General features: G+C 44.3%; 1 protein-coding gene across 5 annotated transcripts in view; it reads right to left on the bottom strand.

Annotated features, from left to right (window-relative positions):
- ca9 (carbonic anhydrase IX) overlaps positions 1–18,916 on the bottom strand; it is a 259,496-nt gene that overhangs the window by 48,014 nt on the left and 192,566 nt on the right. For 3 of the 5 annotated variants that reach the window (XM_072497192.1, XM_072497189.1, XM_072497191.1), the window contains exons 10-11: positions 14,085–14,108; positions 8,873–8,963 (exon numbers count right to left, since the gene is read on the bottom strand). The exons of 1 other annotated variant lie outside the window; for it this stretch is intronic. In XM_072497192.1, the coding sequence (XP_072353293.1) occupies positions 8,873–8,963; positions 14,085–14,108 (115 nt within the window). The remainder of the gene's footprint in view (positions 1–8,872; positions 8,964–14,084; positions 14,109–18,916) is intronic. One more of the 5 variants, XM_072497190.1, reaches the window with a different exon arrangement.

Genomic DNA, 18,916 nt, shown 5'->3' with positions numbered 1-18,916 from the left:
ATTTCCACCGTTTCCAATAATCTCCAGGCCCCCCAACACAGGGTTGGGAAAATTCAGGCCTTAATATCTGAACTTATGCTAGATTCAACTGAATGATGAATGTTTACTGTTAAAAACATCATTGTGAGGGCAAACAATCCACTGTCTTAAGAAGCTCTATTGTTTAATGATTGTTCAAATATAATTTACATTTACTTTTTTTAACTATGTAGAACTGAAGAAAGAGTGGCCGTGCAATTGTGACAGATGCAAAGTTCCATTATATTGTAAAAGTGGTGGATTGTAATTCTGATTGGTCAATGGGTTCTGAAGGGTAAATGTAATTCCAGGCATATAACTTAAAACAATTTGACCTGATGCTTGAGTGAATCTACAATCGAGTAGATCAGGAATGTTCGCCCGGAGGAGAATAATTATACTAACTATATCAAAATCAGGAATGTTGGCAGCACAGTGGCACAGTGGGTTAGCCCTGCTGCCTCACGGCGCTGAGGTCCCAGGTTCGTTCCCTGCTCTGGGTCACTGTCTGTGTGGAGTTTGCACATTCCCCCTTGTCTCAAAATTACTAGCTGTGACATTAAAGGCTTTGCTTTTGGCCTGACTTAGTTCCTGGAATTTAGGTTATAGAAAAATGTTACACTGTGATTACAATACTTTGGGTGAGATTCTTTGGCCTTCATGTGGCGTGTTTCTTGGCAGCAGGCGGCCTGATGTTGGCCGGCAATAAGATCTTCTGGTCCCGCTGCTGTCAATGGCATTCCCCATCGAATCCTCGCCAAGTCGCTGTGGGGGTGCGCTGTCGGCGGGACAGGAAGCTCTCACCCTATTTTATTCTATTCTTTCATGGGATGTGAGCATTGCCGACAAGGCCAGCATATGTTGTCCATCCCTAACTGCCTTGAACTGAATAGCTTTTGAGGCTTTTTCACAGGGATGTTAAGAGTCAAGCACATTGCTGTGAATCTGGAGTCACACATCAACCAAACCAGGTAAGGAGAGCAGAACCCCAAAAGTTGTTTATTCCTATATGGCGCAAGAGTAGAAAGGGAACTGTGGCCAAACCGTGGCTTACAAGGGAAATTATAGATAGTATTCGATTCAAAGAAGAGCCATACAAATTAGCAAAAGCAATAGTCCTGAGGATTGGGAACAGTTTAATATTCAGCAAAGGCAGACCAAGGGATTGGTTAAGGAGGGGGAAATACAATATGAAAGTAAACTAACGGGGACCATAAAAACTGACTGTAAAATTTTCTCTCAGTGTGTAAAGAGGAAAAGATTGACTAAAAACTAATGTAGGCCCCTTACAATCAGAAACAGGGGAATTCATAACAGGCATCAAAAAAATGGCCGAGGAACTAAATTCATACTTTGCTCTACTTCACAAAGGAAGACATGATTAATGTACCGGAAGTTCTGAAGATCACAAGTTTCAGTGAGGAACTGAAGGAAATTCGTATTAATAAATAAATGGTTTTGGGGAAATTAATGGGATTGAAGGCAGATAAATCTCCAGGTCGGATAATCTTCATCCCAGAGTACTTAAGGAATTGGCCCTAGAAATAATAGATCCATTGGTGGTTATTTTCCAACATTCTTTGGACACTGGAATGTTTCCTACAGATTGGAGGGTAGAGAATGTAACCCCGCTATTCAAAAAGGGAGAAAGAGAGAAAACAGGGAACTGTAGACCAGTGAGCCTAACATCAGTAATAGGGAGGTTGCTAGCGTCCATTATCAAGGATTTCATAGCACAGCATTTGGAAAGCAATGGTATAATCAGACAAAGTTTATGAAAGGGAAATCATGTTTGATAAATCTACTAGAATTCTTTGAAGATGTCTTCCTTCTGCACTGTAGGTATTCTATGATTTGATGATTCTATGTAACTAGTTGAGTTGACCAGGGCGAAACGGTGGATATGGTTTACTTAGACTTTCAGAAAGCTTTCAACAAGGTCTTGCATAGCATAAGTTTATAAGTTCAAAAGATATAAGAGCAGAATGAGGCCATTTGGCATATCAAGTCTGCTCTGCCATTCAATCATGGCTGATCTCAACCTGGCATCAACTCCACAGTCTTCCCATTCTCCATAACTCTTCAACCCATAGCAGATTACTCTGTAAAGTTAAAGCACATAGGATTGCAGGTAGTGTCTTGAGATGGATAGAAAGCTGGTTAGCAGACAGAAAGCAAAAGGTTGGAACAAATAGGTATTTTTCTGATTGTCAGGCAGTAACTAGTGGGGTACTGCAGGATCTGTGCTGGACCCCAACTGTTCATATTATATATTAATGATTTGGACGAGGTAACTAAATGTATTGGGTGTGATCTACACAAAAGGGAACAAAGTTTCCTAGTGTGCATTTAGCCGTCTGTTTCCCGGCACACGCAGTGCCGAGAAATACGTGGCTATTCAACGCAACTCACTTTGAATAAGAGACCTAAATGGGGATCGCGCAGCCGAGGCCGCACATAGCCCCGCTTTTTAAAACAGGTAGCTTCACTCGCCGGAACTCACTGTTATAGTGAGAGAAAAAAAATCCACAACCAGCCCAAACGCAACATGGGAGAGTCCCCCAGCCCACGCCCACACCCACTAACGCCCATGGTGGGCAGCCCCAGCCCGATTGCATGCAAAAAATGCCAGCTTGGCAGTGCCAACCTGGCACCCTGGCAGTGCCACCTGGGCAGTGCCAGGTTGGTAACCAGGTGGCACTGCTGTGGTGCTAGGCTGGCACTGCCATGGTGCCCAGGTGGCACCAGCAGTGCGAGGGCACTACCCTGTCTGAAGGGCATGCTGCTGGGACCTCTGATGCCTTTGGTAACCTCCACGAGTGCCATTTCATCTGGTACCTGTTTGTGAAGACCAGTACTAAACGGCGCTCACCTGAGGTCCCCGAAGCGAAGGGATTGAATCCCAAAGCCTCAGGTATCTCGGGAATCCGCACATTAGAGTAAGGTTTACTGCCTCGCTCTAATATGCGGATTTGCCAAAAGCTGATCCCGCCATTGTGGGCGGGATTCCCCTTGCAACATCTCGCGAGATTGAGTTGAATCTGGAGAGACGTTGCGAGCCGGGTAGATCCCAGGAGCAAGGTCCCCCGGCATTCACCGGCACTCTGCGCCGCGGCGAGCTGCTTTTTGGCGCAGCATAGCCGGAAGATCACACCCATTATCTCCATATTTGCAACTGATACAAAGTTGGGTGGGAGGGTGAGCTGTGAGTAGGATGCAGAGATGCTTCAGCTAGATTTGGACAGGCTGAGTGAGTGGGCATATGCATGCCAGATGCCGTACAATGTGGATAAATGTGAGGTTATCCACTTTGGTAGCAAAAGTAGGAGAGCAAATTATTATTTGAATGGATGTAAATTGAGAGAGGTGTATACTCAGCAAGACTTTCGTGTCCTCTTGCATCAGTCACTGAAAGTAAGTGTGCAAGTACAGCAGGCAGTAAAGAAGGGAAATGGTATGTTAGCCTTCATCGTGAGAATATAGGGATAGGAATGTTTTTTCTGAAATTGTATAGGGCATTGGTGAGGCCACGCCTGGAGTATTGTGTGCACTTTTTTTGTCCTTATCTGAGGAAGGATGTTCTTGCTATGGAGGGAGTGCAGCGAAGGTTTACCAGGCTGATTCCTGGGATGGTGGACTGACATATGAGGAGAGACGTCAGTTCGGATTATATTCATTGGAGTTTAGAAGAGTGAGAAGGGATCTCATAGAAATGTATAAAATTCTAACAGGACTAGGCAGGGTAAATTCAGAAAGAATGTTCCCGATGGTGAGGGATTCCAGAACTAGGGGGTCATAGTTTGAAGATAAGGGGTAAAACTTTAAGGACAGAGGTGAGGAGTAATTTATTTCCCCAGAGAGTGGTGAATCTGTAATTCACTACCACAGAAAGTAGTTGAGGCCAGAATATTGTGTAATTTCAAAAAGGAATTAGATATAGCTCTTGGGGCTAAAGGGATCAAGGAATATGGGGGGAAGGCAGAGCCAGGGTATTGAACCTGATGATCAGCCATAATCATAATGAATGGCGGAGCAGACTTGAAGGACTGAATGGCCTCCTGCTGCTTCTATTTTCTATGTACGTTTCTCTATGGGCGGCATAGTAGCACAGTGGTTAGCACTGTTGCTTCACAGCGTCAGGGATCCGGGTTCGATTTCTGTCTTGGGTCACTGTCTGTGCAGAGTCTGCGCATTTTCCCCGCTTCTGTGTAGGTTTCCTCCGAGTGCGACTAGGGGATTTTCACAGTGGCTTCATTGCAGCGTTAATGTAAGCCTACTTGTGACACTCATAAAGATTAGTATTATGTATTTCCTTCCCTAAAGGGCATTAGTGAACCAAATGTGTTTTTAGAACAATCGATAATTTCACGGTCATAATTATTGAGAATATTTTTATATTCCAGATTTATTGGTTGATTTTAAAATCCAGAATCTGCTGCGGTCGGATTTGAATTCATGTTGCCAGAGCATTAGCCTGGCTCTCTGGATTACTGGTCCAATGACAATACCACTATGCCACTACCACCCGTCCCCCTTGCTGCTGAGGTGGGTGTCAGTTAGCTCATTGGCTAAATTTAGAGAATGATGCAGAATGGCATGGGATCAATCCCTGGTTCTGGCTGTGGTAATTCATGGAGGCCTGCCTCCTCACCTTGCCCCATACTTGTGGAGTGGTGCCACCTCAAGTCATTGTCTTTCTCTAATGGACAGAAATGTCTCTGGCCATTTGTGCACCATGGCTAATGAACTCACCCTGTTTTAAAAAAAATATTTGTTGATGGGATGTGGGCATCACTGGCTTGGTCAAAATTTATTGCCCATTCCTAATTGCCTGCGAGAAGGTGATGGTGTAGCCATCTCAGATGGCAACCTGCAAAGGACCATGGGAATTATGGCCAACCCAGGACTCAGACAGACTCAGAGCTTGTGTGTGTATTTGCAACTAAGATAGCTGGACGCGATCGAAACCCCCGCTCGTTTGCATTCTAATGGCCCATTTCCCCAGAACAAAAGAACTGTACTCAGGTAACCGATACAGATACAGACTAATCGGTGCCACTCCCTTTACTCAGGGAGCCCAAACAGCCAAGGTCAATGACTGCTAAGGACACGCCCAGCCATCAAGGCACCCGCCCCTTTATTGGCCAAAATCGAAGGCAGTGATTGAAGCCTGTCGAATTATTGGGTCCAAGTTAAGGACCGCCCCAAAGAGCGTGAAATCCCAGAGGGATAAGAGGAGACACAGCCATGTGCTCGGTCTCTCTTGGATCCGGCCTATACCAACCCAAGTGCAGCATAACGACCAGACAGACAAGTTCAAGACCAACGATCGCGACCAGACAGATGAGCCCAGCAGAAACAGAGCCACGTCTTCCACCCAGTGGTGAGTGGCATGGAGGGGAAAGTCCAGCTGGTGGTGTTCCATGATTCTGCTGCCCTGTCCTGCTAGGTGCTCGTGGTGGTGGGCTTGAAAGGGGCTGTTGAAGAAGATTTGGTGAGTTCCTGCAATCTTGTAGATGGTACACACGGCTGCTACTGTTCATTGGTGGTGGAGGGATGGAATGTTTGTGGAAGGGGTACAAACCAAGGCCGCTTTTTTGTCCGGGATGGTGTTGAGATTCTTGAATGTTGTTGGAGCTGCACCCATCCAGTTAAGTGGAGATTATTCCATTACACTCCTGACTTGTGCCTTGTAGATGGTACGAAAGAACCAGCAGCGCCTTCCAAGAAGCTTACCTCTACTTCAGAAACAAAGGGGAGAATGTCTGGGTAGCTGCAGTGAGATGCTTAGTTTATTTAATTTAATGGTAATCCTCTATTGTGGTGGAAAGAAAGAATTCCATGGATGGAGGAGAATACCAACATATTTTCCTGCAGGCTTCGGGACCCTGACACTGGGACTAAAGGAGGGTCATAGGGATATTGAAACCTCCTCAGCAAACGTGCTGACTCTTCAAGGGGTACAGATGCTCAATCCTTAAGGACCTCAGCTTTTGCCATTATTTACTCAACTGTAAATAAATAAGTTGAGTACTGTGCACCCGTATGGTACAACTCATCCCATACCAGTCTTGTCTATACCCAACTCAGCCCAACAATGTGCATCATCTCACCCAATAAATCTGGAATATAAAAATATTCTTAATAATTATGACTGTGAAATTATCGGGTATCCTCTGGTCAACTCAACTCCCCTGGCTCCTATTCTGAGCAAAAACAAGCAAAGAAGGGCCATAGAAAATTTGAGTTAAACTAACGAGTCGGCAGGGAATGGAGTTGGGGCGAACTCAGGGAGGAAGAGTTCCGGAACAGTAAGTATAACTAGCTTACCTGTTGGGTTTCGGGGACTGGGGAAAAAAACTGAAAAGTGACCTCACAGTAAAGTTGTGACCTGATGGGCTGATTGAGAATCAGTTTTAAATGTGAAAAACTAGAGTAATTAACTAAGTAGAGGAGTAACTTGGAGATTAGTGCATTTAGCATTTAATATTTTTTGTAGAAATCTAGCGCAAGGTACCATATAGTTAATTTTAACTTAAATTTAATAAGTATTTATTTTAACGTAATTAATTAATTAATACTAAATTTAATAGCTATTTATTTTGACTTAATTAATTAGTGCTAGAAATGTCAGTCAGCGGGGTGCAGTGCTCTAACTGTGAGACGTGGGAGGTCCGTGACGCTTCCAGCATTCTGAATCTGCAGGAAGTGTACCCAATCTGCAGGAAGTGTACCCAATGGCAGCTCCTCACAGATGGCGTGGTTCGGTTGGAGCAGCAGTTGGATGCACTTAAGAGCATGCAGATGGCGGAAAGCATCATAGATAGGAGTAATAGAGACATGGGCACACCCAATATGCAGGCAGACAGATGGGTGATCGCTAAAAAGGGCAGGCAGTCAGTGCAGGAATCCCCCGTGGCTGTCACCCTCTCAAAACAAGTATAACATTTGGATACTGTTGGGGGTAGGTGCCCTATCGGGGGGAAACAGCGGCAGTGGCCAGAGCAGTGGCACCATGGCTGGCTCTGTTGTTCAACAGTGATGGTCAAATGCAGAAGAGCAATAGTCACAGGGGAACCCATAGCCAGGGGCATAGATAGGTGTTTCTGTAGTTGTGAATAAGACTCCAGGATGGAGCCTACAGAAGAGCAGTGGGGGGGGGGGGGGGGGGGGGGGCAGGGGGGTCCAAAGAGAAAATGGGGAGGGAACAGGCCCAACTGTTAGGGTAATAGGAAAGAGTAACAAGCCCAGAGAACCATGGATGACCAGAGATATTCAGGATACAATGAGAAGGAAGTAAGAGGCTTTTAATAAGTACAAGGGGAGCAAATCAAGAGAGGCATTAGTGGAGTACAGAAAGTGCAGGATGGAACTTAAGAAATCAATTAGGAGAGCTACGAGGGGATATGAGAAATCTCTAGCTGGTAAAAGTAGGGGAAATCCCAAGTTATTCTATAAGTATGGAAAGAGAATAACTAGGGAAATGTAGGGCCCATTAGGGACCAATGGGGGAATCTGTGAGTGGTGCCACATCTGTCTTCACCCAAGAGAATTAGTAGGCAGATATGGAACTCGGGTGGAGAGAAACTGTGAGGTTGTTGAGCAAGTTGTCATAGAGAATATAAAGGTATTGGAGGTATTGGCAGGCTTAAAAGTGGAGAAATCTCCAGGTCCAGACGAATTGTGTCCCAGGTTGCTGTGGGAGGTGAGGGAGGAGATTGCAGGGGCCCTGACCCAAATTTTTAATTCTTCTCTGGCCACGGCAGAGGTGCCAGAGGACTGGAGAACTGTGAATGTGGTCTCACTATTTAAGAAAGGCTGTAGGGATCAGCCAGGGAACTAACTACATGTCAATGGTGGGGAAACTAATGGAGAAAATTCTGAAGGAGAGAATCTATCTCCACTTGGAGAGGGAAGGTTTGATCAGGAATAGTCAGCATGGCTTTGTCAGAGGGTGGTCATGCCTAACAAATTGGATTGAATTTTTTGAGCACATGACTAAATGTGTAGATGAGGGTAGTGCATTTGATGTAGTTTACATGGATTTCAGCAAAGCATTTGACAGGGTGCCACATGGGAGACTGATAAAGAAGGCTAATGCACATGGAATACAGGGGAACTTGATAAGGTGGATTCAAAGCTGGCTGAGCTGTAGGACAGACGGCTGCTTTAGTGTCTGGAAGCCAGTGTCCAGTGGCGTACAACAGGGATCTGTGCTGAGTCCCCTATTATTCGTCATTTATATAAATGACTTAGATGACTATGTGGGGGTAGGATCAGTAAGTTTGCGGATGACACAAAGATAGGCTGGGTGGTTAACAGTGAGGCTGAGGGTCTTGGGTTACAGGAAGATATAGACAGGATGGTCAAATGGGCAGAAAAGTGGCAGATGGAATTTAATCCTGAAAAATGTGAGGTGATACACTTTGGTAGGAGTAATTTGACAAGGAAGTATTTAATGAACGGCGTGAAACTAGGAAGTTCTGAGGAACAAAGACACATTGGCATGTTTGTCCATAGATCTCTGAAGGCAGAAGAGTTAATAAGATGGTGAAAAATGCAATTGAGACATTTGCCTTTATCAATCAAGGCGCAGATTAAATGGGATTAGGTAGGTAGGTCAAGTGTTTTTCATGTGTCGGTGCAGACTCGATGGGCAGGAGGGTCTCTTCTGCACTTTGAGATTCTGTGATTTAGTTTCACACAGCTTGATTGGTGCAATTGTACAACTCTGTATTAATAAAAGTAAAGCTCCCCTAATAAGTTAATCAATTGTGTGATAAAACTTATTATGTTGCTGATACAGATTTCTACTTATTTCTAAGTAGATAAAAAGTGTTCTCGTAATTCTCACCTTTGTCTTTTCCTTTGCTTTATCACATAAATTACAAAGGCCAAAGCAGTACATCCAAACAAGACCCCAAATATAAGAGCCATCGTATCACCTACAGATACATAATACATATATTGGTTAGATCACTCATTTAAAGATGTAAGACTGAATTTCCTCAGGGCCAGTGGATCGTGAGAGTTCTTGTGGGGGAATGTTTGGGCGGATGTTCTGCATTAGCTCCTATTTCTACCTCCTGACATCGAGCAAGCCCGACTGCAGCAAGAAGTCACTAACCAATTCAATGGAGCAGAAAAAGTGGGACTCACAGGGGCATTGCAGGCTGTGGTGATGGTCTGGATGATAGCAGTTGGCCCAGTTGATAAAGTGGATCAATTACACATTATCCCGACCTTTTTAGTCAGACTTGTCAGCTTTGAGCCCAAGTGGCTTTCAATCGCATATTTTTCTCCGTGCCCCTCGAGCAATATCCAAGTGGCCCAAATGCTGTTACAGGCATTCTCCTTATTTATGGCATTGACCTATTCTAATACAAGGGAGTAAATGTCATATCTCAGCTATACAAATCCCTGGTTAGGCCACATCTGGATTATTGTGATCAGCTTTGGATACCTTAGGAAGGATATCTTGGTGTTGGAGGGAGTGCTGCGTTAATTTGCCAGAATGGTAGTGGGGCTGTCAGCAGGAAACACGGTGGCCAAAACATCCAGCCCCTGAACTCCAAAGGTTGAATTACAAGAAGAGATTGTATAACTAGGGTTGTATTTTAGAAGGTTAAGTGATCATTTGAACAAGGTTTTCAAGATATTAAGGGCAACAAACAGGGTAGATAGAGAAACAGTGTTGCTGCAGATCCTTCTCCTTCTTCTTTGACGATCATTAGCTAACGAGTATGACTGTCCACCTAAAAAAACTCCGTGTCACCGGTCTTGGGTTCTGTGGGTCCTTGCGTGGCCTGATCCTAGAGCCACATCTCCAACCGCATGCTTGGCAGGGAGGTAGGATTGGTCCTTGGACTCTAGGTCACGGATCTTCCTTTCTCAGGCTCCTTTTCCGGGCTTTCTCTTGCAATCGGGTGTTCTTGAAGAATTGTGTACCTTCAATCAGGAGTATCCCCAAGTCAGTCTCTTCTGAGCAAGAGTCTCCCAGGCATTGACGTCTGAGTTGCATTTCTTGAGGCAAGATTTCAAGATGTCTCTGGAGCACTTCATTTGTCCTTTTTTTGTTCAGGAGATTTCCTTGAGCTGGTGAAGAAAATTTGCTTCGGCAGTCGCGACTCTGACATCCAAGCACGTGGCTGGCCCAGCAGAGTTGATTTTGGATGATCATGACCTTGATATTGTGCTCTTGGTGCTCTTGGCTCCTTCAAAGACATTCATCTCCGCATCAATGTCAGCCTTAGATAGAGGTGACTCCCCAGGTAGGGGAAATGTTCCACGTTTGGTAGGGTTTCTCCATTGATCTTGATGGAGGGAGAGACTGGATATTGGCCTGGGCAGGTTGGTAAAGGACCTAAGTCTTCTTAAGGTTAAAGCTGAGACCTATTCTTCGATGTGCTTCCGCGAAGGCATCAAGCATGGCTTGGAAATTCCCTCCTAAGACAGCAGAGATGGCAATGAAGTTCCACGAGCAATGTCTGTGTTGTTTTCTTCTTGGATTTCAACCAGTTGACAATTGGAGGAGGAGGCTCCACAAATATCCCCATTGTCAATGATGGAGGAGTCCAGCACATCTATGTAAAAGAAAAGGCATTCACAGTAATCTTCAGCCAGACGTGCTGAGTGGATGATCCATCTCGGTCTCCTCCAGAGGTCCCCAGCATCACAGATGCCAGGCTTCAGCCAATTCGATTCACCCCATGTAATATTAAGAAACAGCTGAAGGCTCTGGGTACTGTGAAGGCTATGGACCCTGACAAAATTCCGCTAAAGGTCCTGTAGACCTGTGCTCCAGAACGTGCCGCACCCCTAGCCAAGCTGTTCCAGTACAGCTATAACACTGGCATCTACCCGACAATGTGGAAAATTGCCCACGTGTATCCTATACACAAGAAACAGGACAAATCCAACCCAGCCAAAAACCACACTATCAGCCTACTCTCATTTATCAGTAAAGTAATGGAAGGGGTCATCAACAGTGCTGTCAAGCGGCACTTACTCAGCAATAACCGGGTTCCGCCGGAGTCTCTCAGCTCTTGACCTCATTACAGCCTTGGTTCAAACACAGACAAAAGAGCTGAACTCCAGAAGTGAGGTTAGAGTGATTGCCCTTGATATCAAGGTAGCATTTGATCAAGTTTGGCATCAAGGAGTCCTAGCAAAATTGGAGTCAATGGGAATCAGGGGGAAAATACTCTGCTGGTTGGAGTCATACCTAGCACAAAGGAAAATGATTGCGGTTGCTGGAGGTCAGTCATCTCAGTCCTGGGGCATCACTGTAGGAGTTTCTCAGGATAGTGTCATAGGTCCAAGCATCATCTGCTGCTTCATCAATAACCTTCCTTCCAGCATAAGGTCAGATATGGAGATGTTTGCTGATGACTGCACAATGTTCAGCACCATTTGTGACTCCTCAGACACTGAAGCAGTCCACTGCTGCAAGATCTGGACAATATCCACTCTTGGGCTGAAAAGTGGCAAGTAACATCGCGCCACAGAAGTGCCAGGCAATGACCATCTCCTACAAGAGAGGATCTAACCACTGCCCCTTGACATTCAATGCCATTACCAACAGTGAATCAACATCCTGGGGGTTATTATGGACCAGAAACTGAACTGGACGAACCATGTAAATACTGTGGCTACAGAAACAAGTCAGAGGTTAGGAATTTAGTGGCCTACTGACTGCCCAAAGGATGAGCAACAAATGCTGGCCTCGCCAGCGAAGCCCATATCCTGTACAAATGTTCAGGAAAAAGAAAAAGCATGTTTGGCTCTTGAAGTCACTCACTGTTGATCTTTTTTCTGAGCTGTTTGTTCATCTTCCACTGCTTCTCATGGAATTTGATGGACATAGAGGAGCGGATGAGCAGGTGGTCTGTCCAGCAGTCATCTGCACTTGGCATTGCTTTGATAATGTGGGCATCCTTTTGATCTCGGGATTAGATGATGATGTAGTGGATCATGTGCCAGTGCTTTGATCGTGGGTGTCTCCTTGAAGTCCTGGATTTGTCTTTTTGGTGAAACAGTGTGTTAGTGATGACAAGCTGGTGCTCTGTGCACTTGATGAGCAGGAGAACCCCGTTGTTATTACGATTCGGAACTTCTTCCTTTTTGATGGTTCTTTTCTAGAGTTGGGTAAACTTTCTAACCTTGGCATTGAAGACCCCAAGGAGGATGATCTTATCTTCCTTAGGAATGTTGGAGAGTATGGTGTCCAGGGTGGAGTAGAAGTTTTCTTTGGACTCATCATTGGCATCAAGGTTTGGGGCAGAGGCACTCACGACCATTGTTAGCTGGTTCTTGGCAAGTTGTAGACGGAGAGTCAGAAGGCATTCATTGACGCCAACAAGGAGCTCCAAGAGTTGGTTAACGAGTTTTTCTTGATAGCAAATCCAATTCCACACTTCCTGGGCTGATTGTCAGGTTTTCCTGTCCAGAGGAAGGTGTAACCACCACCTTTTCCCCTCAGTTGCCCTTCGCCTGTTCTTCGAGTCTCTTGCAGAGCAGCGATATTAATGTTGAAGTGCCTGAGTTCACGAGCAACAAAGTTTTCAAGAAATTAAGGGCAACAAACCGGGTAGCTAGAGAAACATTACTTCTGCAGATTAGGGAATCTAGGACTAGGGGCCATAGTCTTAAAAATTACCTTTCAGGAATGAAATCAGGAAACAATTCTAGACACATAGGATGGTAAAAGTTTGGATCTCTCTTATGTAAAATAACATTTGATGCTGGCTCAATTATTCATTTAATTCTGAGATTGGTAGATATTTGTTAACCAGATGTGTTAAGGGATATGGGGGAAAGGCCCACATGGAGTTAGGATCTCAGTGATGATCTCATTGAGCAGGTTCGAGGTGCTAAGTAGCTTGCTAATGTTCATGGGTTCCTATCTTTTTTTCCTTCAAACTCTTCATCCTGTTCCATACTCCCATCCCAAGCCGCATGTAAACTTCTTTACCACAATATCCTCTTTCTTCCTCTTCCATTAGTTTGTTCCCCGGGCAGATGCTTTATTCCCTCCAAGGCTTATTTGGGCTTTCTGCTAGCACTAAGGGAAGTTTTAGCTGCTTGGGGTGGCTGATGTGGCACACCACTGGTTTAAGATGGTATCAGGGACATGCAAGTTTATGGGGCTCTTACTTGATTCAGGAAGGGAGCATATACTCCTGAAATATCAGGCATCTTAAAATTGGAACAGAGCAGGAACCAAGTGAATATTTCAACCACTCAATCCTGCTGAAAGGTTGTTGACTCTGTTTCTCGCTCCCAATGCTGCCTTACCTGGGAAATATTTCCAGCATTTTCTGTTTGTATTTTGTTTTCCGCAATATTTTGCATTTGTATTAAATTTAAAATCTTTGTTCTGATAGTGTACTGTTCCCCCCTCCTCTACAATTCTCTCTGCCCTGTTAAAACCTTCTCAATCCACCTTGTCTCATACCCTTTGGTCTTTGACTCTGGCATTTTCTATGTGCCTTTTGTTGCCGACCATTTGGTGACAGATCCATCGGCACTCTTGGGTCCACTTCCTGGAACTCACTCTCTAAACCCTGCCACCTTGCCGCTTCTTTCTTTTCTTTTCCACTTCCCTCTTTTCCCTTGTGATATTCCACACAACTCATCTTTTAAATCAGGTCATTCACCCTAATCTCTTCCGCCGTGGCTTGATGTCACGATTTCCATTTTTGAATTGCTTTGAATGGTTTATGTTAAAGGTGCTATGTAAATGTAAACTTTCATTTGTGGAGGAAATTGAAAATGGTCACTGCATTTCCATGTGGTTATTTGAACAAAACGTTTTCCATCTTATTATGCTGCCCAGTTTATGGTTTCAACCTTATTACTAAGTGTTTATCTGGTCTTTCAGGCTTATGAAGATATTGTATAAAATTTGGATTCTTTAATTATCAGCTCATCGAACAAATATTTATCTGTTGTAACAAGAATTATGAGACATCTGTTGAAATGTAGCTTTGTCAAATCAGAACTTGCAGCTTCGACTAAAGGATTGTTTTTTTATTAAAAAATAAACACGAGAAGAAAATACATACCTAAAGTGAAATTGTCTCCATCTACTGAATTTAAAAGAGGAAGAAAGAAACTGAAGTTAGGAATAATACACCACTTAATGATAAAAAGCGCTGCCAAGAAATAATTTGTCAAGCTTTTACCTTTGAAAATAAAATACCCTTTTAACACGCCAATTTTAGAAGAAGAAAAGTCTGGATCTTGCCAGCTAATGACAGTTATTAATAGCTAAAGTACTTGAGAACTGAGAGTACATTGTGGACCTAGTAAATGAGGCATCCAGTAGCAATCTTAAGTTCCACCCTGTCAGGAATCAGAGAAAAATAAACAGCATTTCAGGCCAAACTTTCAGACCCACAGTTTTACATCAGTAGTTTGACACCCTTAAAGGTACATTTTCCAGTTGGTCTATCAAATTGTCAGATGTTAGTAGCAATGTTTTGAGAATTTTATGTTTTTTTGTGTGATGTGGGCTATTTATATATATATGTATGTATAAATATACACATTATAGTATATAAGTTATGAACTATGACTGTCTCTCACTACGTAAATGTATGACATTGTGGGTCTGAGCTATACAGACAAAGGCAGTCCTAAGTTTTCTCACTGGCCTATGTTGACCTATTTATTCCCAATAATGTGCAGCATGGGGCTTCTGGAAGTGTGAAAGTACACAAAGAAATCCTTAGGCTTTCCCATTTCCGGTTGTTGTCTAGCACCCACTGAAAGGTATTTATTGATAATCCTGGTTGGGGATGGAATTAGGCTCAACTTTGACACATTTCATTGGCCATTGCTCTCCATCCAGTTTTTTGATTAGGATTTACAAGGACAAATGAAGTGCTCCTGATAAGAGTATGATGTGGAGCGGCGTTGCATTGGATCGCTGCTCACTTTATTTCACATTCAATTTCCCATGGGTGGCCGACACTGTTGCACAAAATAAAGATGGGTATAAGTGTTTGATTTAACTATTAAATTGAACGTAGAATGTCCTGTAATTTAGTGATGCAGAATATCCACGCATAATCATGTGCGTTTGAAATGGGTAATCAGGATATTGGGTAGCAGGGCCTGAGAGCTCAGGGAGTGATCGTTCCTGCCATTTTGTGACTCGTCACAGGCCCAGGTAAGGATCCCATGCCAATGGCTGAACTAGTGCAGATTTGGTGGTGATGGTGGAAAAGCTAGAACCTCAAGGGGCAATGGCTACTTGCAGACTGGAGGATCCTTTTGGGAAGAGGACTTGTGATCCCTTTAAGTACAAATAAGGCAGGAATAAGTACAAATACGGCACCTCATGTATTATTTTCCCGAGTCATATTGCTCATTGAAATTACAAATGGAAGACTCCTACGAGCAACTGAAGAGGAAAGTGTAGAACTGCACGGAATGGCAAACTGCGCGAAGGATCTGTTCTTAGGCAGATCATCGGTACTAATCCAGGATTGTTAGATAATGGTACCTGTGAACATCCAGTTAAGGTACATGCATTTTTTCCTTTTTGGAACCATTGTAGTTCATTTCTTGTCTTTTTATCTGCTAGCACTTAAAATTCTCATAAGCCTTTGTCTCAATGGTTGTAATGCTCATTCTTGCCTAATGTGTCATAATTCACATAACTGGACTTCCCAATGGTAATTTCTCAATCTGAGGTGTTTGAAAATAGAAGGCCAATAGGAGAATTCCAGGTCAGCCTTCACAATAATAACAATAATATTAATCTTTATTAGTGTCACAAGTAGGTTTACATTAACACTGCAATGAAGATACTGTGAAAAGCCCCTAGTTGCCACATTCCGGCACCTGTTTGGGTACACTGAGCGAGATTTCAGAATGTCCAAATCACCTAACAGCATGTCTTTTGGGACTTGCGGGAGGAAATCGGAGCACCCAGAGGAAACCCACACAGACATGTGGAGAATGTGCAGACTCCGCACAGACAGTGACCCAAGCCGGGAATTGAACCTGGGTCCCTGCAGCTGTGAAGCATCAGAGCTAACCACTGTGCTACCTTGCTGCCCAACTGGTGTTCTGACTCCATCCAATAGAAAGGTTGCAATGCTGACCTATGAGGATGATGCAATGTGGTGATAAAGAGGCTATACTTCTTGCAATCACCTCAAGCAGCAATGCATCTATTCAGCAGGGGGACATGGAGATTTATCATTTGCCTGCAGACCCTGGTGAACTCAGCCCAACGCATCACACAAGCTTGCCACCCCCACATTGATTCTGTATACACCTCTCGCTGCCTGAGGAAGGCAGACAGCATTATCAGAGACCCCTCCCACCCAGGCATTGCCTTCTTCCAAACCCTTCCATCAGGCAGAAGGTACAGAAGTCTGAAGACCCACTCATCCAGACATAGGAACAGCTTCTTCCCCACAGCTACAAGACTCCTCACCGACTCCCCCTCGGACTGATCTGTCCCCTGTAAGAATACTATTCACGACACCCTATGCTGCTCTTGTTCATGTATTTGCTTTGTTTGGCCCCTTCTTCCACACTGTAACCAATCACTGTTTGTTAATGTACCATGTGTCAATGTTCTCTGTTGATTATTCTTTTTGTCTACTATGTACGTACTGTGTACGTTCCCTCGGCCGCAGAAAAATACTTTTCATTGTACTTCGGTACATGTGACAATAAATCAAATCAAATCAAATCAAACCTAACACCCATCCTAACAACTCTCAATGTGAAACGTTTCCTAGCTTGTAACAATTTCCTTCCAGAACACTCAGTAACCATGTTGCCAGCAAGAAATGATGTATGATTGATTTATTATTCTGGGAAGGAGGAATATGCAACTCAGCTGCAAAATCTTAGAGGGCTGTAAACAGTAAAAGAGAAACCATCCTGCTGGTGGAAGAATCAGCAATCTTGGGCGGGGGCATCAGGAGCTGGAAGAACCTTCAGATTTTTCAGTGCCTCTGGAGCTGCCAGCGTCGCATGAAGAGTGCCTGCGGGGGCTTCGGTGCGAAGAACGTTCAAGCCACACCCTTCCTCCCCCTTCTCCCTGCTCCTCGAGAAAAGCTTCTATTTCACAACTTGCAGGACATTCTGGACTCTGACATCCAATGAAATTGCTGCCGCATCAAGACACCAGTACGAGCTTCACTGGTGGCTTCCAGATTGGCAGCTTAGAGTGCTGTATGAGAAATTTTGACCAAATCAATTCCACAGAAGCACATTGGGACTACCCAGTCTGTGACACAGAGCAGCCTGGACTTTTATCCCCAAAGAGATAGTGGGAGTCAGGAAAATTCCTGGCTCAGCTCACCCGCCTTGGGAGAAAGTGCCCACAAAGGCGGGATCTTCATTGCTGGGGGTTTGGATGTGGCCTGGAGTCAGGCCTGCTGACCTGGGAAGAGGTGCAGAGACAGCTACAGCTATTTAAAAGGTCTGCTTTGGTACTGTGGGACTTTGATCCAGTGAAATAAAATCACAAAGGTCCCCCTGCCCTGGCCCCAAACACCCCTTTCACCCTTTATGCCAGATCTATGCCACCTCATGCCCACCCGCTCATCTCCTCAGGTCCCTCAAACCCACTATGCAACTCTACCCACCCCCATGTTCCCTTATGCCCCCTATATCAGGTTCAGGTACTTCCTAGCCCATTTACCCACTGTACACTTTCTACAACCAGTGAACACCACAATGTAAAATGGGAAGTCAAAAAGAAAGCTCTGAAAAATGTAATCCATTAATGATTTTCTCCTATGAAAAACAAAAGGTTTGACGATAAGCTGATAAAAGTGTCAATCATCCAAGCCCTTTGAAATTTAAAAAACCACAAGTACTTAAGACCACATACTTATGGCAACAAACATTGTAAAATTGACTGAAGAGATCTGAGATACATAATGAGGCTTGTTTGAGAGCCTAGAGCTCAGGCTTTGTGATCACTGTGGTCAATTTCACAATGTTTGTGGATATAAGTAAGTGCTCTCAAATGGTTTGTGGTTTTTGCAACTTCAAAGCACCTGGATGATTGGTACTTTTATGATCTTGCAGTCCAGACCTAATCTTCTCCAGGGGAAATGATCAATGGATTACATTTTTTTCCAGAGCTTTGTTTCTGAAAATCCCACTTTACACTGTGATGTCCACTGGTTGTAGAAAATATACAATGCGTCAATGTCCATGGAAGTGGCAGTTATTGGCAAAGGGGGCATGAGCGTATGGATGGGTGGAAGGGCATAGACTGGAAGAGGAGGCATTAGCGGACATGCGGGTGGGAGAAAGATATCGTTGGCATGGAGGCATGAAGTAAGCCTGATGAACTTTCCCTTTAAAAGATCCCCTCATGCACATGAGGTTTCACAATTCTTCTAAGGGAAAATGAGTCATGACTCTTTAAACGCTTGGCATGACTCCATCTCTGGAATGGAGCTGGCTGGAATGGAGCCGGCAAGGTTGGGAGTGCCAGATATGGGTGTCTGACGAAAAGCAGAGCACATCTTTTAAAGCCACTCCCAAGAATTGAGCAGCTTGGGAATCCAGGAATCAGGGACCCTCTTGTGGTCAGGCCACCGCCCCCCCCCCCCCCACCCCCCCACCCCCGCCCCTCAATTCCACCACCCGATACACATGTCCCACTGCTCCTCAAGGCTTGATAATCTTACTCCCATGGAACTACAGGAGGTGGCCATAGAAATCATGGATGCATTGGTTTTCACCTTCCAAAGTTTTGTAGATTCTGGACAATTTCCAGCAAATTGGAGGGTGGCAAATGTGACCCCGTTGTTTCAAAAAGGAGGGAGGGGAAAACTGAATTAACAGACCAATTCGCCTAATGTCTGTGGTGGGGAAAATGCTGGAGTCTATTATAAAGGGCACTTAGAAA

The sequence above is a fragment of the Scyliorhinus torazame genome, chromosome 3 (genome assembly GCF_047496885.1).
Source record: "Scyliorhinus torazame isolate Kashiwa2021f chromosome 3, sScyTor2.1, whole genome shotgun sequence".
Classification (NCBI taxonomy): Eukaryota; Metazoa; Chordata; class Chondrichthyes; order Carcharhiniformes; family Scyliorhinidae; genus Scyliorhinus; species Scyliorhinus torazame.
Note: the sequence above shows the minus strand (reverse complement) of the source record. Positions and strands in the feature narration are given on the sequence as shown.